General features: G+C 42.3%; 1 protein-coding gene across 8 annotated transcripts in view; it reads right to left on the minus strand.

The window, feature by feature from the left end:
• Positions 1–4,111: 4,111 nt before the first annotated feature.
• Positions 4,112–22,254, minus strand: part of TMC5 (transmembrane channel like 5) — a 44,760-nt gene continuing 26,617 nt past the window's right edge. For 6 of the 8 annotated variants that reach the window (XM_050967708.1, XM_050967703.1, XM_050967706.1 and 3 more), the window contains 11 exons: positions 21,586–21,664; positions 20,918–21,015; positions 20,437–20,532; positions 18,207–18,282; positions 17,079–17,212; positions 15,374–15,547; positions 13,507–13,585; positions 10,725–10,808; positions 6,176–6,277; positions 5,791–5,833; positions 4,112–4,777 (listed from right to left, as the gene is read on the minus strand). In XM_050967708.1, coding sequence (XP_050823665.1) covers positions 4,662–4,777; positions 5,791–5,833; positions 6,176–6,277; positions 10,725–10,808; positions 13,507–13,585; positions 15,374–15,547; positions 17,079–17,212; positions 18,207–18,282; positions 20,437–20,532; positions 20,918–21,015; positions 21,586–21,664 — 1,081 coding nt within the window. In that variant the 3' untranslated portion in view covers positions 4,112–4,661. Of the gene's footprint in view, positions 4,778–5,790; positions 5,834–6,175; positions 6,278–10,724; positions 10,809–13,506; positions 13,586–15,373; positions 15,548–17,078; positions 17,213–18,206; positions 18,283–20,436; positions 20,533–20,917; positions 21,016–21,585; positions 21,665–22,254 lie in introns of those variants that run through there. The other 2 variants (XM_050967704.1, XM_050967711.1) reach the window with 2 other exon arrangements.

Below are 22,254 nucleotides of genomic sequence, written 5' to 3' on the forward strand. Positions count from 1 at the left end.
GACAGTGACAAAAGGCAAAACGGGCGTGGGTAATCCAGGGAAAAAGGGTGTGAAATGATTGTCTGCCGTTGCTTTCACGGAGGAAGGAATGAGTAACGACATTTACCAAAAATCACCCGCGACACTGTTTTTGCACCATCATGCATTGGGATCTCAACCCAGAATTCCAATGGGCGGGAACTATGGGATAGCTACGGGATAGCTACCCACAGTGCAACGCTCCAGAAATCGATGCTAGCCTCGGTACATGGACGCCACCGCCGAATTATTGTGCTTTGTGTGGCCGCATGCACTTGACTTTATACAATCTGTTTTACAAAACCGGTTTATGTAAAATCTGAATAATCCTATAGTGTAGATGTACCCCAAGATGTAGCTGAACATGCTTTACCAATAAGTGTGTAATTATGTATTTTCAGATACAAAGGGTAATCGCATGCTTTAGCATGCAGGCTAGCCTCTTGCATTAGAGCTCCACCTTTCCCTGTCCATGACCCCTGTCAGCCTAGATACAGCACTGCACAAGTGGCACTTTCTTGAGACTCGGGTGGTGGGAATTGAGTAGTATTCCCTGTCAAAGCTAGAATAGCAAACTAAGAGGATCAACTGACCAGTTTACTCTCTTTTGTATTTAAATGATGCCTGATACTCATATGTTATGTCACTGTTGGGTGAAATCACTTTCTTCATAGGCTATAGCATATCTCATATGATCAATCAGGGATTAAAATCTACCTCAATAAATTAGGTAAAGTCAGTGTTTTGTGCTCAATAACTAATTGTGTATACAATTCTATAGCACTTGACTCAAATGAAAGCTGCATGTAATGTAGGAACTAACAAGTTGATTAAAGGAAAGATAGGCTCATATGTGGTCATTATAGCAGCAGAAAATAATGACTAATTGTGTACTGTATCTGTGGTGGGGCAGTAGATTTAAAACACAAAAAAGTTCCCTGCTTAGGAACTTCTATGAATTGACCAAGGTTGCTTATTTTCAAGAGTTACTCTTTCTCAGCTTTACTGGCCTGCCTTCAGTCTAGTCCTTGTTCAAGCCAGCCATTGCACAGTGAATCAAAGGCTGAAGTCGTAAGATGTCTCCTGGAGAGTAACATGGCTGGTAACAATATAGACATGTATGCGCTCATTCCACTTTTAATAAAATATTCTCTTCAAGTGACAGTTTGTCCTTTTGTCTTTCATTCAGAGGTCTGTAGAAAACTTAACTAATGTTAAGCAGAAAGCTTCCTTTCCCCTATCCAAGTTACTAACATGTAGATACTTCTACATGGATTCTGCTGTAACACTTGCCTCCTCACTAACTACTCCTAGACTGTGACTAAAGAATCTGTACTAATCTGATCATTGTAAGGTGAGTTGATATGAGCTATTTCATCTAGTAGCCGACCTTGCACTACTTTCTAATTAAAAGTCATTGAGCTGAATGGCAGTAAGTGGAAAAAGACTAGTCTTCTTTTCTTCCGCCATTATAAACAACGAATTTCCAAATATAGCTTGCTCCACTGAAGGTTGTCTGATGCTTTCCTCCTGAAGAAGTATTTTGAAACGCTGCCTATCTATGCCATTATTGTAGTGGACAAGATCATTCTTACAGAAGCTGTACTTCAGGTAAAAAGTTGATGACAGCAGATAATTTGTATGATGGTCTCTTAACAGAGCAGTACCCTGGCAGAGTGGAGTTGAGCATCTTTTGGTAAATGGACCTGTGCCCATATGCACAAGACGTACAGTGGAATGAAAATAGTTCTTTCCCTTAAAGCTTCTTAAACTTTGATCAAGTAAAGCATCCGTAGGCTTGCTACTGTGAAGTTATCTTAAATGGGGCAAGCCTACTCAATTTTGTAGTGTTAATGGTGGTGAAAAAAGCATCTTTCCTAATGGACATTAAGATCATATACTTGAGTGAATTTGGCAGTTGTGTCACAAGCTGCTATTTTTGTGTATTTGGTTCTGGAAGGAGACATGTTACTCCTGAGCCAACGTATGCAGCTAGTTCTGAAGTGAGAATTTTTATCTTTCAGTTTTATTTTAATTATAAAAACCAGCTTATTCCGTTGTGATGGGGCAGATGTGAGAATTGCAGTTGTTCTAGAAAACTCTTTTCTGGACGGTTGGAAGAGGGCTGAATGTGCTTTGCAGATAAACAGTTGTAGTTAGACCACTTGATGTGAGTAGGAGCTGCTGTCCCCTAGACCTGTGACTCTCAACCTTTCCGGACTATTGTACCCCTTTTAGGAGTCTGTCTTGCATACCCCCAAATTTAACCTCACTTAAAAACTACTTGCTTACAAAATCAGACATAGAAATACAAGTGTCACCGCACACTATTCCTGACTCTCATTTTAACCATATAATTATAAAATAAAATCAATTGGAATATAAATCTTGTACTTACATTTCAGTATAGAGGGCAGTATAAGCAAGTCAGTATCTGTATGAAATTTAAGTTTGTACTGACTTTGCTAGTGCTTTTTCTGTAGCCTGTTCTAAAATCAGGCAAATATATGTACCCCCAGGAGTATACATACCCCTGGTTGAGCACCACTGCCCTAGACTACATCAAAGTTTTTGCAGCAGTAGTAGTTAACAAGATTTTCCACCATAGTTACAATTTGCTGTTTACCTACCTCGGCAGTTCATTGATGCACACCTAGTACCAGTTTTGCCACTTGAATCTAAGCCCTTGCATTCCATCGGCTGAAAACCTTTTCTTTTGCTTGAACTATGAGCACAGAGTAGGAAAGAAAAAAATATACAGTTGGAATAAAAATAAAATAAAGCAGTTAGAAAACTAGAGGGCAAAGGTAGGTGTTTAAAATATACAATGCTGGGCCAACTGAACTGAGTTTGCGCCATAGCTTTGGTGATCTCCCACCTGGCCTTTTGCAACTTCTTTCTCTCTGGCTAAGTTCCTCTCTCTTGAACCATATAACATCAAACCTGCAGCTTTTGCTATCCCATGCTGTAGCACCTGCCCATCTACTCTTTGTACCTTCTGACAAAGCTCTACCCCTACTGTCCATCTTCAGCCATGTCCTATTCTCTATCGTTACCCCTAGGCTTAAGGGTGTATCCTTCTCTAAATACTCCAGCACCCCCTAGACCAACAACAACTTTTGCAATCTCCTGCATGCCATGCAGCCCATACTTTCCCATCCCTCCTCAAAAGCCCCATTCTTTTGAATAGCCTTCAAGTGCCAATTCTACTCCTGAGTTACCTTCCTCCACTGCAAAACAAAGCCTAGACTTAAATATGTATGCATCAGGCCCTGGCACCAGGTGTACACTGTATACTTCAGTCTTCCATTGTGTAAACTCAATCCTCTTCCTACACCTTCAGCCGTTGCGTCTCTCCAGCGCTAGCTTAGATTGTAAGCTCCTTGAGGCAGGTATGTCTTTTTTTTTTTTCTGAAGCCTCAAGCAGACTCATGCTATTCTATTAGGTAGGAAACAAATATAAAGAAAAAGTAAAATGTGACCCAGGGAAATGAGTTGAGAAGAGGGGGCTGAGCAGATGTGAAATGACAGTGATGCAAGCAGGAGAAGAAATCAATTCCCAGAGAAATAGTTACAACAATAACCCCACTGAAGGGGAATTCTTAAATTAGGAAAGCAGTTGGAAAACTAGAGGACAAAGGTAGACCTTTAAAAGTATCTAAGAAATGAGAGCCAGATTGAGATGGACAGCATAGCTATGCTAGGGGTCTGCAGGTGGCAAAGACTGTTGCAACAAAAGAAGCAGCGCAACATGCAGCCCAAGATCACGTTGATAAAACCCCCAACAGATATTTCCAAAGCACACTGGAGTATCTAGGTGCTATTGACCCTTTGTTTACAATTTGTGCTTGTAGCTTAACATGTAGCAGGTGGCAGCTGGAATTTGTCACAAATATGAAGAAAAAGGATTTTTGTCATAAGCTGATGTAAGTGGTATGAAGTCATAATACAAGTAATACACACACAAAAACGCAATTCAGATAACAAGATTAGTTTCATGTTATAGCCATTCCAAAATGACGCTTTAACCTCTGTCAAAAAGAGTGCAAAAGATGTGTAATCCTAATTGTGTAGAGATAGAGGCTGACAGCAGTAGGGTTCACACAAACAGATTTATATTCACTAATCTGTGTCACAATTTACTTTACAAATCATTTTACATAGGCTAGAATCTTTTTTAATTTATAAATACTTCATTTCTGTTTTTAAAAAATACAGCTAACAGCAGCCAGATCAAAACAAGTCAGATATAAGAATACCATCAAGGCTTCCAGATTTGTAATTTGCATTTGTCATTAGGCACATGTTACATTGAGACAATTAAAAAATTCCACCCTAACCTGATGAATGGTGGTCATTTGTTATATTTCAGCAAGAGATTTCATAGCAGATGAAAGAGAGGTCTGCTATTATCAAGATTTCATTTTTTTAAAACAAAATAGCACAGTGCATTTACTATGAAATTATAAAATTTAAACTGCAATTGATAAAATGCATTTTCTGATGTGTTCTTGCTTTAATTTTTTCCTTAGCTTATTTGAAAAAGTCAGTCATTTCCAATGGGTTTCCAACCATTAGTGCAAAACAGTGACGTTTACTAGAAGTACTTCTAGTGATTAGTATGCATAATTGCTTCATAGAGTTCATGGTCTAAAGTCCTCGTCATCGTTGTCCTCCATTTCCCATTCAGCCTGTTGTCTGGCTCTCAGAGCCAGCGCCAGAGTCTCAGAAATCCCTGGTTGGCATCCTTCTTTATCTGCTTTTAGTAAGGGAAGTAAGATGGACTTTGAGTGCACATATAACAACGTTAGCCCTCCATTTGTAAGAAAGTGCCTATGATGGTAAATTAAATCATCTCTCAAGTACAAGGAAGATACACGTGTGTGCAAGCCAGATCAAGCTCATGTGTGAGATTCCATGCCTGTCTTGCTTCTGGCTATATGAAAATTCTAGGACACCATACACACTAAGCCCTGATCTACACTTGGGGAAGGTGGGGGGGGGGGGGAAATCGATCTAAGTTACACAACTTCAGCTATGTGAATAACATAGCTGAAACTGATGTACTTAGATTGACTTACTGTGGTGTCTTCACCATGGTGAGTCGACTGCTGCCGCTCCCCCGTTGACTCTATTTGCACCTCTTGGGGCACTGGTGTACAGGAGTCGATGGGAGTGTGCTCGGGTCAATTTATTGTGTCTAGACTAGATGCGATAAATCAATCCCCGCTGGATCGATCGCTGCCCACTGACTTGGCGGGTAGTGTAGACATACCCTTAATAACCCTCTTTGAAACAAATACAAAGTGAAGAACAACCCTTACTGATACAGTATTCCCTCCAGGCCTACTCCTCTAAGAGGACATGAGGTTTCATTTGTTTCAAGGAATTCACTTTTCAGGTACACATAATTCTGCCACCACGTTTCAAAAGTAGCCATTGATTTTGGATGCCCAGTTTGACACAGCTTGGGCCTGATTTTCAGAGGAGCTAAGCTCACACAGCTCCCATTGACATCAAGTAGAGCTAAGGGTGTACCCTAGCGGAGTCCAAGATGTATAGTCGAGCACTCAAAAACTAAGGCATAAATACCCAATGTCCACTTCTGAAGATGTTGGCTTTAATGGTCTAATCTGATTATTTGTTCCTACCCTTCATCGGAGGAAGACAGAATTCTGTAGCCATTATGGTACTTCGACCTACTGCATTTCAAAATCTTACTGAGCTGAACTTCTGTGAGTTGTTTTCTCTGTGTTGAGAGTTATTACTTACCAGGAGGCAGGCTCGTCTTTTCTGGTATCCTAGCAGAGGAGGGCTGAAAACAAAATTCACAGTAAATAAGAATATTTACTTATATGTTTTCCCACCACTATGCCTGTTACCTTACGTTTAAAAGCAAACTTAGATCACTTAAACAAACATATTCTTTGCTTCTGCCAACCTTATGTAGCTTTGTGAAGAACTAGTTGGATTTTGTTCTGAAAGCTTTTCTTGATACATTTTTATATTAAAAATAGTTTTTGAGGTGGGTAGATAACAGTGTCTGCAAACTGCGGGGGTCCTATTATCATCACAACATCCACATGAAAACTACTATTTTCCATACAAGTACCCTGTAGAGTGTAGACTGACCCTTTTCTTGGCTGGCTTATCATACCTCAACATAGAAGTCTCTTCCATTTCTCCCAAATGGCCTTTCTATGGAGGCTGTCATTTGCAGAGCAGCTCGTCTATATGGCTGGTACGAAGATGAACTCCTCTGGAAGACAGCACATCAGATTAGCAACATGTACATACCTACGACTGTAGCTGTTCTGTGGATACTATTCCTCCCACACCCCAAGCAGGTAGCCTATTTCTCAGTGCTCTGTTTCCCCCAGCTCCACCTCCAGTGTGTTTTGGCACCTACATTTGCAAGGGGGCTAGCCCAGTCACAGGCAAATGCATATTTTGGAAGCTATTAACATTTTTCTAGGTGTTAGGGAGGGCTGTATGCTCACATCCTCACTCCAGGACTGCTCATGTAGGCAGATACCCTGTCACCAGGCAGTTGTCATTCACTGCAATTGCTCACTTAACCCTGAAGTGCACACATTTCTCTCAAACAGCATTAACTCACAGCCAGTCGTCATAAGATTTTAACAGAGTCCCTTGCTAGATTTCTACATGTCCTGGGTTCAGGGTGGCTGGAAATACTAGGAAAACTAGCACCAGAGATGCAATTTTAAAAAAGAAAAGAAACGAAAAAAAAAAAGACATCTTCCAAGTCTCCAAAAAGCATTAGGTTCAATTTGACTTTGGTGTGTCATCTACTCTTGTTTTATCCAAAGAGGTTCATCCAACTCCTGGGTTGCCCTATGCATTCCTCTTGGCTGAGAAAGGGTCACGACAGTGTTTTTATGTTATTGCCCTCAGAGCTGATCAATACTAGATGCCTTTAAAAAAAAACAACACACACAGCAGGAAGAGCATGATACAGCCAACAAGAGAAAAGTGGTTCTGGGGGAGTAGAAGGGTGGAGTTCCCTGTCTTTAATAATATAATAATAATAAAGAAAGCCCACACAGATCTGTCAGGGACAGGGCTGTCCAGCTCAAGCAGACATACATGTTTTTAAAAGGTCTAAAAAAGAAAATCTCTGTGGATTCAATCCCTGATTAGCCTTAATCTATCCATGAAGATAGGATGCTGAAAGCAGAGGGCAGCCCCAACAAAGAATTCAATCCTGCCCCAAAGAAATCAGTAGAATTTTCACTATTAGATTTTAATAGGAACAAGGAGCACAGTGCACTGGGGAGAGAGAAGAAAAATAAACCATCTCCTTATGTGAAGTACTGAGCAAGGCTATTCCTGCCATAACAAGTTAGAGAATCACCCTCAATACATTTTATAGAGTCATAGAAATTGCAGGGCTGAAAAGGTCCTTGAGAGGTCATCTAATCCAACCCCCTGCGCTAAATCAGGACTAAGTAAATTTAGACCACCCCAACAGGTGTTTGTCTAACCTGCTCTGAAAAATCCTCCAGAGGCAGGGGTTCCACAACCCTTAATACCCTGTTCCAGTATTTAACAATCCTTATAGTTAGACAGTTTTCCCCTATATCTCACCACAATCTCTCTTGGTGCAGATTAAGGTCATTACTTCTTTCCTCCTTCAGTGGACGTGGAGAACACATCGGTCACCATTCTCTTTATAACAGCCCTCAACAGATTTGAAGACTTATCAGTCCCCCACACTTGGCTTTCTTTTCTCGGGAATAAACATACCCAGTGTTTTTAAACCTTTCCTTGTAGGTCAGGTATTCTAAACCTTTTCTCATGTTTGTTGCTCTCCTCTGGACTCTTTCCAATTTGTCCACATCTTTCTTAAAGTGTGGTGACAAAAAATGAACTCAATACTCAAGCTGAGGCCACACCAGTGCCAAATAGAGCAGATCAATTACCTCTGATGTCTTATATACAAACACTCCTGTTAATATACCCAAGAATTATATTAGCCTTCTCTGCAGCTGTATCACATTGTTGGCTCATATTCAATTTGTGATCCACTACAACCCCTCAGGTACTTTTTGAGCAGTACCGCTTGCCTAACCAATTATTCCCCATTTTGTACTTGGGCAGATTGATTTTTTTCTTCCTAGGTGTAATACTTTGCACTTGTCTACATTGAATTTAATCTGTTGACTTCAAACCCATTCTGTAATTTATCAAGGTCATTTTGAACTCTAATCCTGTCCTCCAAAGTGCTTTGAGTTCATTAGCTTAGGGACAGGCATCTCCAGCTGTCTGGGAGACAATGTCAACAGCTGTCTGGGAGACAATGCTTCGGCAGGTTAGTGCCTTTTATTCAAGAATTGGTGCTACAAAGTTTTATTGGGCTCCTGTCTCCATCTCGTGGAGATACTGAGAAATAACAATAGTGCTTTTGGCATGCACTGTACAGAACCCTTTGTCAAACAATCTCAAAGGCAGGTGAATCTCATAACTCTCAATTTTCAGATGAGGAAACTGAGGCACAGATGTCCATTACTTGCCCAAAGCCACCCAGCAAGTCAGGAATAGAATTCAGATCTCAGCTCCCAGTTCTTTGCTCTTACCACTATGCTATGCTTGTGGTCTGTCTCCTGTTTTCTGGATTGGCATATTTGGCCCTCTAGAGTTACACTGACAATTCATCGGATACCACAAGAATCTTTTATTGCTTTAGATACAAATAACTAGGTGGAATAGAAGAGCACTGTGCATTGCAGAGGAAAGACATCAGAGCTTGGGCATCTGCACTAGAAGCTGTAGCAAGTAGCCTGCTCTGTCTATACTGCTTGAGAATTTGGATGCACTGAGCTTCCTGAGATAAAAAGAGTTTATTTTCTTCTGTGTCTCTCTGGGCTCTTTTCCTTTGTTTCCTTTTTTATCATTTTTTTAGCTTGCTTCCCTTTTGGGTGGCTTTGTGGGGGGTGATGTAGGAAGAGAGGGGAATCTGTAAAGAAACGCAGAATGGCTGTAACAGAGAAACAAGTGGTCTTAGCATTAAAGAGCTCAGAGAAGAGTTTTGAAGATAGGGGAGAACACAGGATGTGATTAACCAGCACTTGAGACCAGCACAATGGTAGAAGGAAATTAGACAGGAATATTCCTGTCTTATTTCAGAGCTCCACCCATCTATCCCAGCAGGATACTGAGTGACAATACACAACAAGCAGAACACAGGATAGCACATCAACATCAGAACAACTCTCCTGGGCTGAATCCGCTCCAGGGACAGACTCTTACCTTGGCCTTGTCTAGGCTAGGAAAAAAAGGTCCTTTTTTCAAGTCAAATTAGCTCAGTTGAGCTCATTTAAAGATTGAAAACCCCACTTCAGACTAACCTTCACCTATTAAATTCAAGCCAAAAGGTATTAAAAACTCTCCATGTTCACGTTGAATGGGGTTTTCTGTGGAGTAATAAGCTCCTGTGACCTAACTCAGTTGGGGGTGAAGGGGAAATCACCTTTTCCCCTAGTCTAGAGGAGGCCTGAGAATGAATGATCCCTTTTGTGACTGTCATGTCTCCATTAGGAAGGTTTTCCTTTGGCTTTGTAAACACCAACAGGGAGGTTGTCTTTACTTGAGATTTTGACCTTAGGCTGATCCCCTGGGTAAATTACAAGTGCATTAGCATTGTCCAGACTAGCTTTTGCAAAGGTGTTAACAACTAGAGTGGCTGTACCCCTAAATGGTGATTGATTTATAAAATCAGCAGTTCATAGATAGTGTTCCCTTCTGGCCTTGTGATCATTTATAAAGGGTATGGCTACACTTACAGTTTTGCAGCGCTGGTAGTTACAGCTGTGTTCGTACAGCTGTGTAGGGCCAGCGCTGCAGTGTGGCCACACTGACAGCTACCAGCGTTGCAGTGTGGCCACATTTGCAGCATTTGCAGTGCTGTTTGGAGTGGTGCATTGTGGGCAGCTATCCCAGCATTCAAGTGGCTGCAACGGGCTTTTCAAAAGAAGGGGGTGGGGTGGAATGTGACAGGGAGCGTGGAGGAGACAGACAGAATGGATTTTTGGAGTTGATACTGTTCTCAGCTCCCTGCCTTGCAAGTTCTAAGGACTGGAAGACACACAGTGCCTACCTTCAATCATTTTAAAAGTTCTGACCCCCTTCCCCCACTCCTCTCTCATTCACTAAATGCAAATTATGCATTCCTAAATACCCATCAGACCAGATAAGCAACTGCTCAACACGGACTTCCCCCTCCCCCTCTGCCGTGTGAGCGTGCTTTTTCTCTCTTCAAGCAAACAGCTGTGAACATTCCAAAGTAATTCCCCTGCCTGCTTCCGTTTGTTCAGCAAACAGGAGCTGTGTTTGTTTTTTAAATAAGCAGTTTGGCTGAACTCCGAGCTCTCCCTTTCTTCTGGTTTGTTGTGGACAGGAATTCTGGGATATCTCCTTATACCCCGGAGGTCAATAAAAGCGCTGGTGGGGTCCACACTTGCTGACCAGCGCTGGATCACCAGCGCTGCAATCGCTACACCCGAGGCTCGACCGGGTGTACAGCCAGCGCTGCAACCAGGGAGTTGCAGCGCTGGCCGTGCTTTGCAAGTGTGGCCACATCCTAAGTTGCAGCGCTGTAACCCCCTCACCAGCGCTGCAACTCTCTAGTGTAGCCAAGCCCTTTAAGAATGTGAACAACACAGAAACACCCACGCCTTTGAACTGACCTCTTGTTGTTCTTTTGGTGGATCTAGTTTTGATGTCTGCAGTGCACGTAGTTTATTAAGTAAAAACATTTTATCCTTTCCTTCCTACAATAAAGAAAAAAATGAATGTTATTATCTTGAATGTACATATTATTCCTAATGCAATCGCAGGGCTTGTCTACACAGGGAAATTGAACAGGATAGTAATTACAATCAAAGTTGAATAATTGTGGAATAAAATCACATTTATTCCAGAATATCATGTCCACACAAGAGAGTTATAGTGGCACAGCTATAACAGAAATTGACTGGTATATGTATAGCAGAATAATTTCCCAGAGTAGATAAGACCCAAGTTATTCTAACTCCATTAGTCAAAATGTATCTGTAGATGGGCTGTGTGACATTGCACTCCATAATGTTTTATGGAAATATACTTATGAGTGTAAATATGATGTAACTGAAATATGCTTCATGCAAAAGGTCTCTTGTAAGGCATCAGAATAAAGGTTATAACCTACTGAATAGTCCTCTTATTTGTAAGCATGTATCATCCTTGTATCTGAAGCTAGGAATATGAAGTATAATTCTGAGGTCATATTGTAATTAGGCAAAGCTGGGCCATTAATGGTTGCTTAGAATCTTGATGGCTCCCATTGACTAGGACAATTGGTTGTAAATGGTTTATTTACCAGCAAGTCTTCCTGCATATGTGCCTGCCAGCCCTGGAAGAATGGAGGGGGTCTCACAATGACATGTGACCATGTCACCTGATACTGGAATCTATCTTAAACCTCATACTTTTCCATTTATAACGAGGGGTGGGGACCCAGAGAAACAAAAGATTCACACCTTGTGCTATAGATATAAAGGGGGGTGGGGACCAAACAAAGGGAGCTTCCAGTCATAAGAAAATCCCTAGTTTCCGCCTAAGATGTCTGCTGGAATGGACAAGGACATTGCCAGGGGAAAGGAATGGACCCAGAATAGGAAGGAGTCTAGTCGTTGAAAGAAGCTTTTTGGAACACCTCTGAGGGTGAGATATGATCTGGAATCAGTTTCTTAATGTATTGGGCTTAGATTTGCGTGTTTTGTTTTATTTTGCTTGGTAACTTACTTTGTTCTGTCTATTATTACTTGAAACCACTTAAATCCTACTATTTATATTTCATAAAATCACTTTTGTTTATTGATAAACCCAGAGTAAGTGATTAATACCTGTGAATCTCTCTCTATCAGAGGGCGGGCAATTTATGAGTTTACCCTATATAAGCCTTTTACAGAGTAAAACGAATTTATTTGGGGTTTGGATCCCACTGGGAGCTGGGTGCTGGAGATGGGTGACCTGCTGAGCAGTTTTTGGTTAAAGTCTGCAGTTTTGAGGGCATGGACCAGACCTGGGCTTGTGTTGCAGCAGGCTAGCATGTCTGGCTCAACAAGACAGGATTCTGGAGTCCCAAGCTGGCAGGGAAAATGGGCTCAGAGGTAATCTCAGCACATAAGGTGACAGTCCCAAGGGGGTCTCTGTGACTGAACTAGTCACAGGCTGTAACCCCAAAGGTTTACTGAGGAGGCAGGGAGAGATGCAGCCTGAAGCACTAGCTTTCCCAAAGCCAGCTGAGAGAATGCAGAAGAGGGAGTTGTTATGCATATAGTTACATTTTCAAATCCTGCAGGAATCTGATTAAACAGATTACGTAGCTACCCAGCAGGGGAGGTGGAGGAGGGAGAATAGGGTGAGGAGAGATAAAATCATCTCCAGCTGCAAGCAGACAGACAGGAAGCCTGCAGTACAGCCCCTCTGCAGTCACTACTCTAGCCAACAGGCTGGCTCTTTCTCCCTCCAGCGGGGTTGTCTTGGCCACTAGAACAGATCCAGTGGTGCCCACATGTCAGTACATTCAGAGCCAGCATGGAGCCTACCTCCCTGGCACATGACAATTATTATTCTCGCGCCCAAGGAGCATACACAGGACCTTCGCCAGCTGCTGAATTTCAGCCGAGATGACTTCTACACAGACTTTACATGCAGAAAATAGGCCCCACATCCCAGCTTCAGAAAGTGAGTCAGCTCTGGCAGCCCCTGTCCTCTCCCTAGCAAGCCAGCCAGCTATTCAGATTAACCAAATCCTGCTTAGCCAAAAGTCTCAGGGATGGGGGCGCATGACCCAAAACTTTCACACAACTCAAGGTGCTACTCTGTCTTTATTGTCACAAAAGCCTTTGGGATGATGAACCTCAGACCCCTCCTCTCACATACCAAGCAAAAAGCATAAAAATAATATTTACAAAAGTAAAACTAATTGTACTTTTATTTTCACAAAACTAACTAACTAACTAACTAAATAAATAAAGCAACTGCTCTGTGGTGTTTTTTTTACAACACCCAGGTTTTACTGTCCTCTTAGGCATTAGCATTAATGGGAATGGTGTTTTCACTGAAAAGGCTAAACCCACCAATTCAATTTCTGTCTATTTAGAAACCAAATCTAACAAAGACACACAGTTTGCAGAGTTGGATCAGACTACTACTTCCTGAAAGTACCATATCCTGACACCTAGCCATCTGACACCACACCTCCGTGGAAACAAACCGTTTCCTTGCTCTGCATAACCTTAAAATAAACTGCATACCAGATTTATTAGTCAAGTGTGTTTAGGAGATTAATTTCCTCTTCTTACTTGTACCAAAACAGAAACCTCTCTGTGTGCAAGCATCATATGCAACGGACATGAGGAAACCAGCTAACATGTTTGCTGCCTGTCTTTTTTTAAATAATACAAATCTGAAAAATAAACTTACATTAATAATTTGCTCATGCAGGAGTCTGACCATTATCCTTCGTCCTTCTATTATTTGCCAGTAAAGATATGTGATAATTCTGAAAGGAAAAGAAAGTGCAGCACATGAGTATTTATATTCGACTGATGCTTCTCTTCTGAATCACTGTCAAACAAGACGACATCTTGTTCACTTTACACAATGATTACTCATAAGTAATATGCAGCGTTGTTATAAAAGATATTACCTCACCCACTGTGCCCCAGACAAATACTAAATGGGTCAGAAGTTCTATTGGGAAAGACCCAAAGCTGTATGGGCTCTGACACAAATACAAAGCAGGCAGGCAGGCCAACACCACAAGGTACCTCTTAGTTCTAGCCAGGAATCAATTGTGTTCAACCAACCTTGTACCAGTTGTCGGCAGTGTCCCTCCCCTTCCCCTGCCAATTAATGAACCTTAATAACTATCACATAGAGGCAAATCCTGGTTCCACTGGCATCTCTTGGAGTTTTGTTATTCAGTTTTATGGGATCAGGATTCAACGCTTAGAAGGGATTGTGCTTGGACTATGAGACTGGGAGCAATGACTCATCTACTATTCCCAGTTTTCCTGCTGCTTTATGGAGTCTTGGGCAAATCCCATAACTGCTTTGGGAGAGCTTTTCAAAGGCACAAATGGCAGTTAGGAGCCAACAGGAATTACGTGCTGAAGCCAGGTCTATACTAGGCCATGTCTACAGTAGGAGTGCTTTGCTGGTATATAGGACTGCTAGTAAGATAGCAAAGGGGTCCTAGTGCCGATGCAGCTATACCAACCTACCAGTGCTTCGTTCTGGTACAGCAGTTAACCAAGCTTTTCAGGTAAAAAGCACAGTGTTGCTGGTATAACTACACCTACAATAGAGGCTTCTTCTGGCACAGGCTTTGCTGGTCACAAATCACACCCCTAACATAGCTAGACCAGCAGAAGTCTGTAGTGTAGATGTAGACCAGGTCACTATAAATATTTGCTGGTGTAGCTACGTTGGTTGGCAGCATGTGGAGATGGTGAGATGTAGGGGGGGGGGAAATCACACCCCTAACTGACATAGCTCTGCCAGCAAAACCCAGTGAAGATCGGCTTGTATCAGCAAATGAACTTCTTTTGTTAATATAAGCTGCATCTCTGGCACTAAAGGGCTTTGCAGTGTTGGCTAGCCCACAGCTAGAAAAAATGTACTGGTTCCAGCTACCCCAACAAACCCTCCTAGTATACAGACAGACAGTCTATAGCTAATAACTAGTTCCTTGAAATAAAATAAGCTATGCAAGCAAAAGGACCCCCTTCCCCTACCACCCATAACTGCATCTACACTAGGGTTTTTGCTGGTAGAAAAATGTCACCAAAAACAAAATACCCTCTAATCAACATTAGATTAGAACTGGCAAAAGTTCCTCATGTAGACCTGGCCTGTCATTTGGGCCTTTGAAAATCTGTCCCCTTTACCTACCGATTTGCTTACCTTTTAAACAGGAAGAACAAACCATCCTATCAGTTGTCTCCAAGACGATTTGCTTATTTTGTAAGTTGTAAGTGCACTAGTGGGAAGAGGCTTTGTAAATCTGGATACCCAATAAAATGGGTGTTCTTGAAGAACGGTCTCTCATAGGGCTAGCGTGAGGCTGCTTCGTAAAGAGCTCTGAGCACCTCATATAAAAAGGAGCAAATTGTCTTTGCTTCTCTAGTCAAATACCGCAAATTCTCACTAAATTCCAATATATTTATTGTTTCCACCAATGAAGCTTTAACGTTTCCTTTGCGTTTTCATCACAGAGAATGAACACCTCATGAAGAAGTTTCCCTCACTTTCTCTCCCCCACTCAGTTTCATTTATGGATACTTACAGGACGATGACAGTGAGGATGAAGAAGAAATGCACGCTTCCAATTAAGTTATAATAAATCCACACCACCCATTTTGAGCTGGAATAGCTGTCCAATATGTGTATCCATCCAGAAACGGCATCAATTATGGAAGTCAAGCCTTGGAACGGACCACACTGTTTAGAAGGCGTCCGCCTGGAAAAACAAGACAAAGTATATTTTTTAAAAGTGCTAGTTCATTTCCTCTGGGCCTTTGTACCCTCACCCTGGGGTTAGTTACACTCGTTGCCACAGAGTACTAGGTCTTCTTGGGTGACCGTATGCAGTTCAACTCACTGACATGTAACTGCCTGAGCAAATCTTAACTGATAGAGGGCTTGCTCCATGTCTGTGTTTTAAGTTTTTACACTGATGAGTCCCATCTGATAGCATCAGCCCAGTTGATTATCTGAGCAGGGACACAAGACCCTCTCACAGTAGATCAGTGGGCAGCACTGCCTTTCAGGTGCCAGTCTCTAGCTAGTTATAACAAGTTAATTGCCATAGTAGAGGCTACACTACTTTTATAGATGCATTATGCATGTTTAATAAAAACCACAACACCATCACCTTGTTTTTCCGCTCCATTTTTGTAGAAGAATATTCAGAAAAGATTTTTGGTAAAAACAGGATGTGGCTCAGCCCCTAGCAAAAGCAATAATTTTCAGACTAGAAATAAAAAGGTCTTAGCATTCATGAGGTAGGTTAATAAAGGTTTCTGTTTGTGATAAGGTGGATGTTTGGTTTGCAGAGACTGGAATGGAGCCAAGCCATGCAAATCTGAACTGAGTGAAACCTCCCAGTGTTTATGAAGATCTACTAGGAAACATCCCACTTGAACCCTTATTTCTGGTCCTGCCCTTGATCTTAAGTAACTTTTTGGTAGCTAGCAAGCGAGGCTGCTGTATTGGGTGCAAGAGAGAAGAGGAAATGGGTTTGTCACAGAAACTTCTGAGAGAAAGAAAGAGAGGAGGGAGAGCCAAACTGTCACAGCAAATGTTCCATTTAATAAGCAAACCAAACTCAAGCCACCAAACAGAGGTTTGCAACTCATCTGATTTTTCTTATAAGAGTTTTCTGCCTCCACACATCTTGCATAGTTTCTTGGGCTGCCTTTTGTTCCTCCAGGTGGGAGAGCAGAAGTGAATGTAGGGAAAATGGACAAACAGGAATAGGAGCTTCTATCTATCATACCTACATGGCTCCCATTACCATAATATCTGAGCGCCTCACACTATGCTGTGAAGCAGGGAAATTCTACTCTCTCTCATTTTACAGATGAGGGACCTGAGGCAAAGGGACACCATGTGACTTGCCTGAAATCACACAGGAAGTCTGTGGCAGAGGAAAGAAATGAACCTGGGTTACCCATGTCACAGGCCAGTACCAGCTTTCCTCTGCTTCCTTCTCATCCTTCAGATCTTTGGGGGGAGCTGCACGGTCTCAATTCCACTCTCTTTCAATAGTTGAGCACAGCTTTCAAGGGATTAACTTCAAGTCTATGAGTTTGCAATAGTGTTCTTTAGAGTTCTGAATAGTTTATGAGTAACACTCGAAAACTTTCAGTGGAAGACAATGCAGATTTATCTTTAGTATGTATTAAAATATCTCCACCCTGTTTGGTTTCTGATTAAGGTGTAATTCAGTTTAGAGATAGTGAAGACTGAATGCTGATGCTCTTTCCTACCTCCAGATAATGACCGCCATTACAGACAGGACTCCAGTAAAGGAAGGGAAAAACAGCAGAAAAATGAAGAGCGTCGTCATCTGAGAAGCTCTCCAGACTTTGCGCGGTGGTTGACAATTCCTCATCAAACTGACCTTTAAAAAAAGATGCACACACACCACACAGAGATGGAGTTGTGTTACATGCTATTTAAATAACTGTGTTTCACTCAATCCAATTGAAATCCCTAGCAAATTCATAGGAATAGCATTCATCAACTGTTTCCAAACAGCACTTCCAGCAACAAATATATTACATCACTATAAAGTACAGCCTTTCAAATAGTGAGAGGCAAAACAAGATTCTGTTGGTCAGGATTTTGAAAATCAGACTAGGGGGCATTTCACCTGAACCCCAAAGTTCAAGGGAGTTTGATCAATGGTACAAATTCTACTTTCAAGACCACAAAACATTTAATATTTGTTGAGTTTGAGAAGAACTCACTAGAAGTCAACTTCTCCTATATGCTATGGCAGTAGACTCAGGCCTGGTCTATACTTACAATTTAGATTAATTTAGCTACATTGCTCACGCGAGCACCATAGTTAAGCTAACCTCGCCCACTGGTATAGATGTGGATAGGTCAATGGAACAGTTCTTCCATTGATCTCGCTACTACTGCTTGGGGAGGTGGATTACCTACAAATCAACAGAAAAACCTCTTTTGTCAATACAGGATACATTACAGCATCACAGCTGCAGCAGTAGTACTCATAGTGTAGACACAGTCTAAGTGTTCAATTATTGAAAATACTACAGTCATGCATACAACAATGGAGGGACTTCTGGTTTTGGCTGGTGTGTGTTGTGTCACACCCACCCACTCATGCTGTCATTTCACTACTTCATTCTCTGCACCTGACAAATTTTGCCTTTAACCTCTCTTTTTTCCCCCTGAAGAACTTTTTCTGTAGAGGCAGAAGATAGATATAGTATCATTCAAGGCTCCTGACAGTAATGTTCCATGTTTCAGGAAGCTGAAGCTTCTACCTTGCTCCTGAAAACTCAGGTAAGAATGTGCTCTTGCTGAGATGTTGGACTAGTTAGGGTTCACAGTTCTTGAAGAAGAGAAAATATAAAGCTCCTTACCTTTTTTACATAAAATATTATAAAAAATGATATAATCTGCATGGCTGGCATTAAAGGTGCGAAGAAGATGCCAATCCTACATGAAAAAAAAATGTAGGGGAGAAAGAGTCTAAAAACGTATGAAAACTCAGTCTTTGGTTTTTACTGCATGGTATGAAAATAGTATATATCAGACTATATTTGGATAAGTTATTATAATATTAATATTGTTAAATGTAACAATAAGTAAAACTTGTTATCGGTAAATTAACCTTTTAAAAATTATACTTAAAAATAAAGCAAAATATTTGCAATATTCTTTTAGAATCTGGAAAACAATTTCCTTCCTTATTCTGTCGCTCATCAGACAGACTCCTTCCCAACTTGTTGCTAACACCATTTGATATTAGAAAAGCTTTGATACTGATGCTACTTCAGTAGGGAAGTAAGACATAATATCAAAGAACCAGGATGCTCCTTCCTACAACCTCCTTCCACCCCCAATTTTTCAGTTGTGGCCAGAAAGACTACTTTGTGTAGGTCCTGCATAAAATCAGTGTTATTAGTTTTTCTTCAATTCTGCAGCAGTGGCGCTGGAACATTCTAGTAGTGGGGGTGCTGAAAGCCAGCCCCCTTCCCTCTTCTTCCTCCCCCTGCTGAGGCTGGGAGCAGGGCTGTGTCTCCGGGAGGGGGCGGCCCAGACAGGAGTAAGGGGGCTGAGGCCAGAGCTAGGGGCAGGTGTGGGGCCAGGAGTGGAGCCCTGGGCAGGGGCCAGCAGCCAGGACCCCACCTGTGGGGCCAAGAGCAGAGCCCCAGCTGTGGGGACAGGTATGGAGCCCCTGGAGTGGAGCCCTAGGAGTGGGGGACCAGGTGCGGGGCCCTTGGCATGGGACCAGTGTCCAGGGAGCAGGCCCCAGAAGCAGAGCCCTGGGCTTGGGGCCGGGAGTGAGGCGGGCCCCAGGAGCAAAGGCCTGGGAGCAGGGGATGGGGCAGGGCATGGGAACCCAACGGCTGGGCCAGCAGCTAGAGAGTAGGGCCAGCGGCCAGGGCCCCAGGAGCAGAGTGGGTGCGGGGCCAGGCATGCTGGGGAGTGGGGCCAGCAACCAGGACCCGAGCCCCAGGTGAGATGAGGGGTTGGGGAGTGGAGTGCAGGCAGAGGGCCGGGCTGGGGCATAGACACAGGAAGCACCCCCAGGTTTTTGCTCAGAGTCAGCGGCTGGGGAGTGGGGCGCAGTGCCAGCAGCTCTGCATAAAACCTTGGGGTGTTGCAGCACCCCCACACCCTATTTCCCACTCCCATGTTCTGCAGAGTGGGGAATGACAAAAAACAGGGGATGGGTGTGTCTTTAAGTTACAATTTTTACAAAAAGGTAGATTAAAATGTCTTTCTATCATGGCTTTTCTACCATTCTTACCATTGTGGTAGCCAAGCACTTGTAAATGTGGTCACAGTTCAGGGCAAATGCATCTGTATTCCCTCTCCGTGGTTCACCGCTCTGGGCTCTGAGCTCCCAGCTGTCACCTCTCTTGGGCAGAGACCCACATCTCTCTCCCTCCTGACTGGCATTTATTCAGACTGCACGGTCCTTTGCCTACACTGTATTATTCCTTGCAGGCCAGACTGCCTAAACAGGCCTCAGTCTGTGCTTTGCTTTCTTGCTGAAAGCTATGACCAGTGTATTGTCAGCAATTACAGGTTACCACACAGCTCTTTATAAGCAAAAAACATGCTTAAGGTGAAAGCATTTCAGAGAAAACATTAAAAACAATAAAGGATTCTACACACATGCCAATAAGCTTTACGCTCTGCCCTCTCCAGAGAGAGATCATCCCCAACTCCAACAATGGCTCTGGTAAAAGTCAGTCCTTCAAACCCCACAAAGGCTTTTCCTGTGATTACAAGTTCATAGCGGCCTTAGTTCAGAACTAGCTGAGCCAAGAATAGGTCAGTCCTTCCTTTATACAGCTTGGGCCTTTGATCATGACATTCTGGGAAGAGTAATCAGGAAACAGGGTATAGCTTCAAAAGACTAGGTTACATACAATCCCAGCCCACAATAATAGATCAATCATTCATTGTATACAATGAACTCTAAGCTACTTAAACTTAATTCAATGAGGTCTCCCTGGGCAATTTCCTGCCATATCCTTATCTGTTGCAAACGTCATCATCAGGCTGTTTTTCATAGTGGCTCTGTAGGAATAAATACTAATATCTTACAGCAGGTATGAATGAAAACTCATCACTTACCAGGCCAAAGTCTGTGTGTAGATCAAGTCTAAAACATTTCGTGCAATATCAAATTCTGGCACTCCAAGTTTTTTGCAACATTTAGTTCCAATGATTCTGAAAATGACACAAAATCATTAACTATAGAACTGCAACAATCTTTAAAGGAAACTCCTTCATATAAGTAACAATGACTAACTATATATGGATCTATATTAATGGTGTATTATGAAAAAGTGTGCATCGTTTTTCAGTTAGGCAGCAAATGTAAGAATAAGCACATATCTGTGTTTGGCAAAATACTGATGTTCATGAATATGCTGCATGGATGACAGAAGCCAAAGAACTTATTCATTTGAGCCAAGAGTTATGCTATATAGGATGAAGCAGCTAAAATTTAAATGTAAAAATACTTCTCTGTCCGATAATGGGTACAAACTGAGCATTAATTTAAAATGTTCCTATCATATCAATAAGAATGTAATCTAGAAATAGCACTCACCTTCGTACAAATTCTCCAAAGAAAGAAGCAAGCAAGCAAAATATGAAGTCAATCACAATGAGACGGTAGATATCTTGGCCAACTAGGCTTTCCCAGCACTTTTAAGAGAGAAAAATAGAGGGTGTATGTAATTCAAATCTCTCTGTCTAGTGTGTGAACTTCTGAACCTTGATCCAAAGCTCATTGAAAGAGAAACGGAACAACTTCAGAAGGCTCTGACTCAGACCCCTGTTCACTCTAGTTTCCCTCCCCCTCAGACAGCCTCCCAAAACAATTCCACTGAGGATATAGCTCAAAAATGTGCTCAGATCCAGTACAATGGAATTCATCATTGTCTCTGTCTATACAGTGAGCTGTAGCTAGTTCTGACCTAAGCTGGATGAATAATGTCATACTATGACTTTTTTCTCCATAACAATTGTTTCTACAAAGATTCCTGGATCCAACTGAAAAATGTCAAGGCCACAATTCTTTCCCTCTCTTAAGAGGCCACGTATAGCCCTCTGCACTGGGGCAAATTTCATCCCAACAGTCTGTCACCTTTCACACACCTTATCCTCCAATGATCACATATTTCCTGACAAAATAATATGAAAGTGGTTTAAGGCTAATTCCTGACCATGCGTTTTATGGCAAAGATTTGTACACATGAGTGAGCAGAACTTTACCTCTTTCTCTGATGTAGCCACGTCGTTAAGCCAGTAGTAGCAGAGGATTCCAATTATTGCTATTTTCAGAAAAACGTTTCTACAAAGAAGAAGTAACTATATTGATTCCTGTTAAACAAACATGGAGGAATGTGACATCCGTTGCACATCACTCCTTTCTAATGCATTCGATTCTGTGAACACGTTGCAAGTGAGATGGGTGACATTCCATGTGGGAGAAAGGCAGCGGTATTTGCACATTGTCCTACACTAGGGATGTCAGCTTTAAAGCATAGTGCAGCTCCACTTGGCCAGCTTTAGAAGACACTCTCGGTGGAATAGGGATGATGGTACTTTGTATTGCTGTAACCAACCCTCCCTCCATTTTCCATCTTTCCCCCACTGGGGTCTGCACCACAGGCTGAGCAAAGCCCAGTGTATCAGGATATGCCTGAAAGAGAGGGCAACAATACACTTGCCTCCACTGAGGCTGTGGCACTGTAGTGAGCTCCAAGTACATAACAGGCAACATTCGAGGTGGAGTCACGAGTCCTTTGAATGGAGTGACTGCCCTGATGCATAGCAGGCTGCTGCTTTCAGTACTCTTTCCTCATGGGCCTTACCGTCGACAGAAACGGTGCGGCCAGCTTCAGGCAGCTCGTGCAGCTAACTAGGAGAGGATGGCACTGG

Source organism: Gopherus flavomarginatus, chromosome 9 (assembly GCF_025201925.1).
Source record: "Gopherus flavomarginatus isolate rGopFla2 chromosome 9, rGopFla2.mat.asm, whole genome shotgun sequence".
NCBI classification, from domain to species: domain Eukaryota; kingdom Metazoa; phylum Chordata; order Testudines; family Testudinidae; genus Gopherus; species Gopherus flavomarginatus.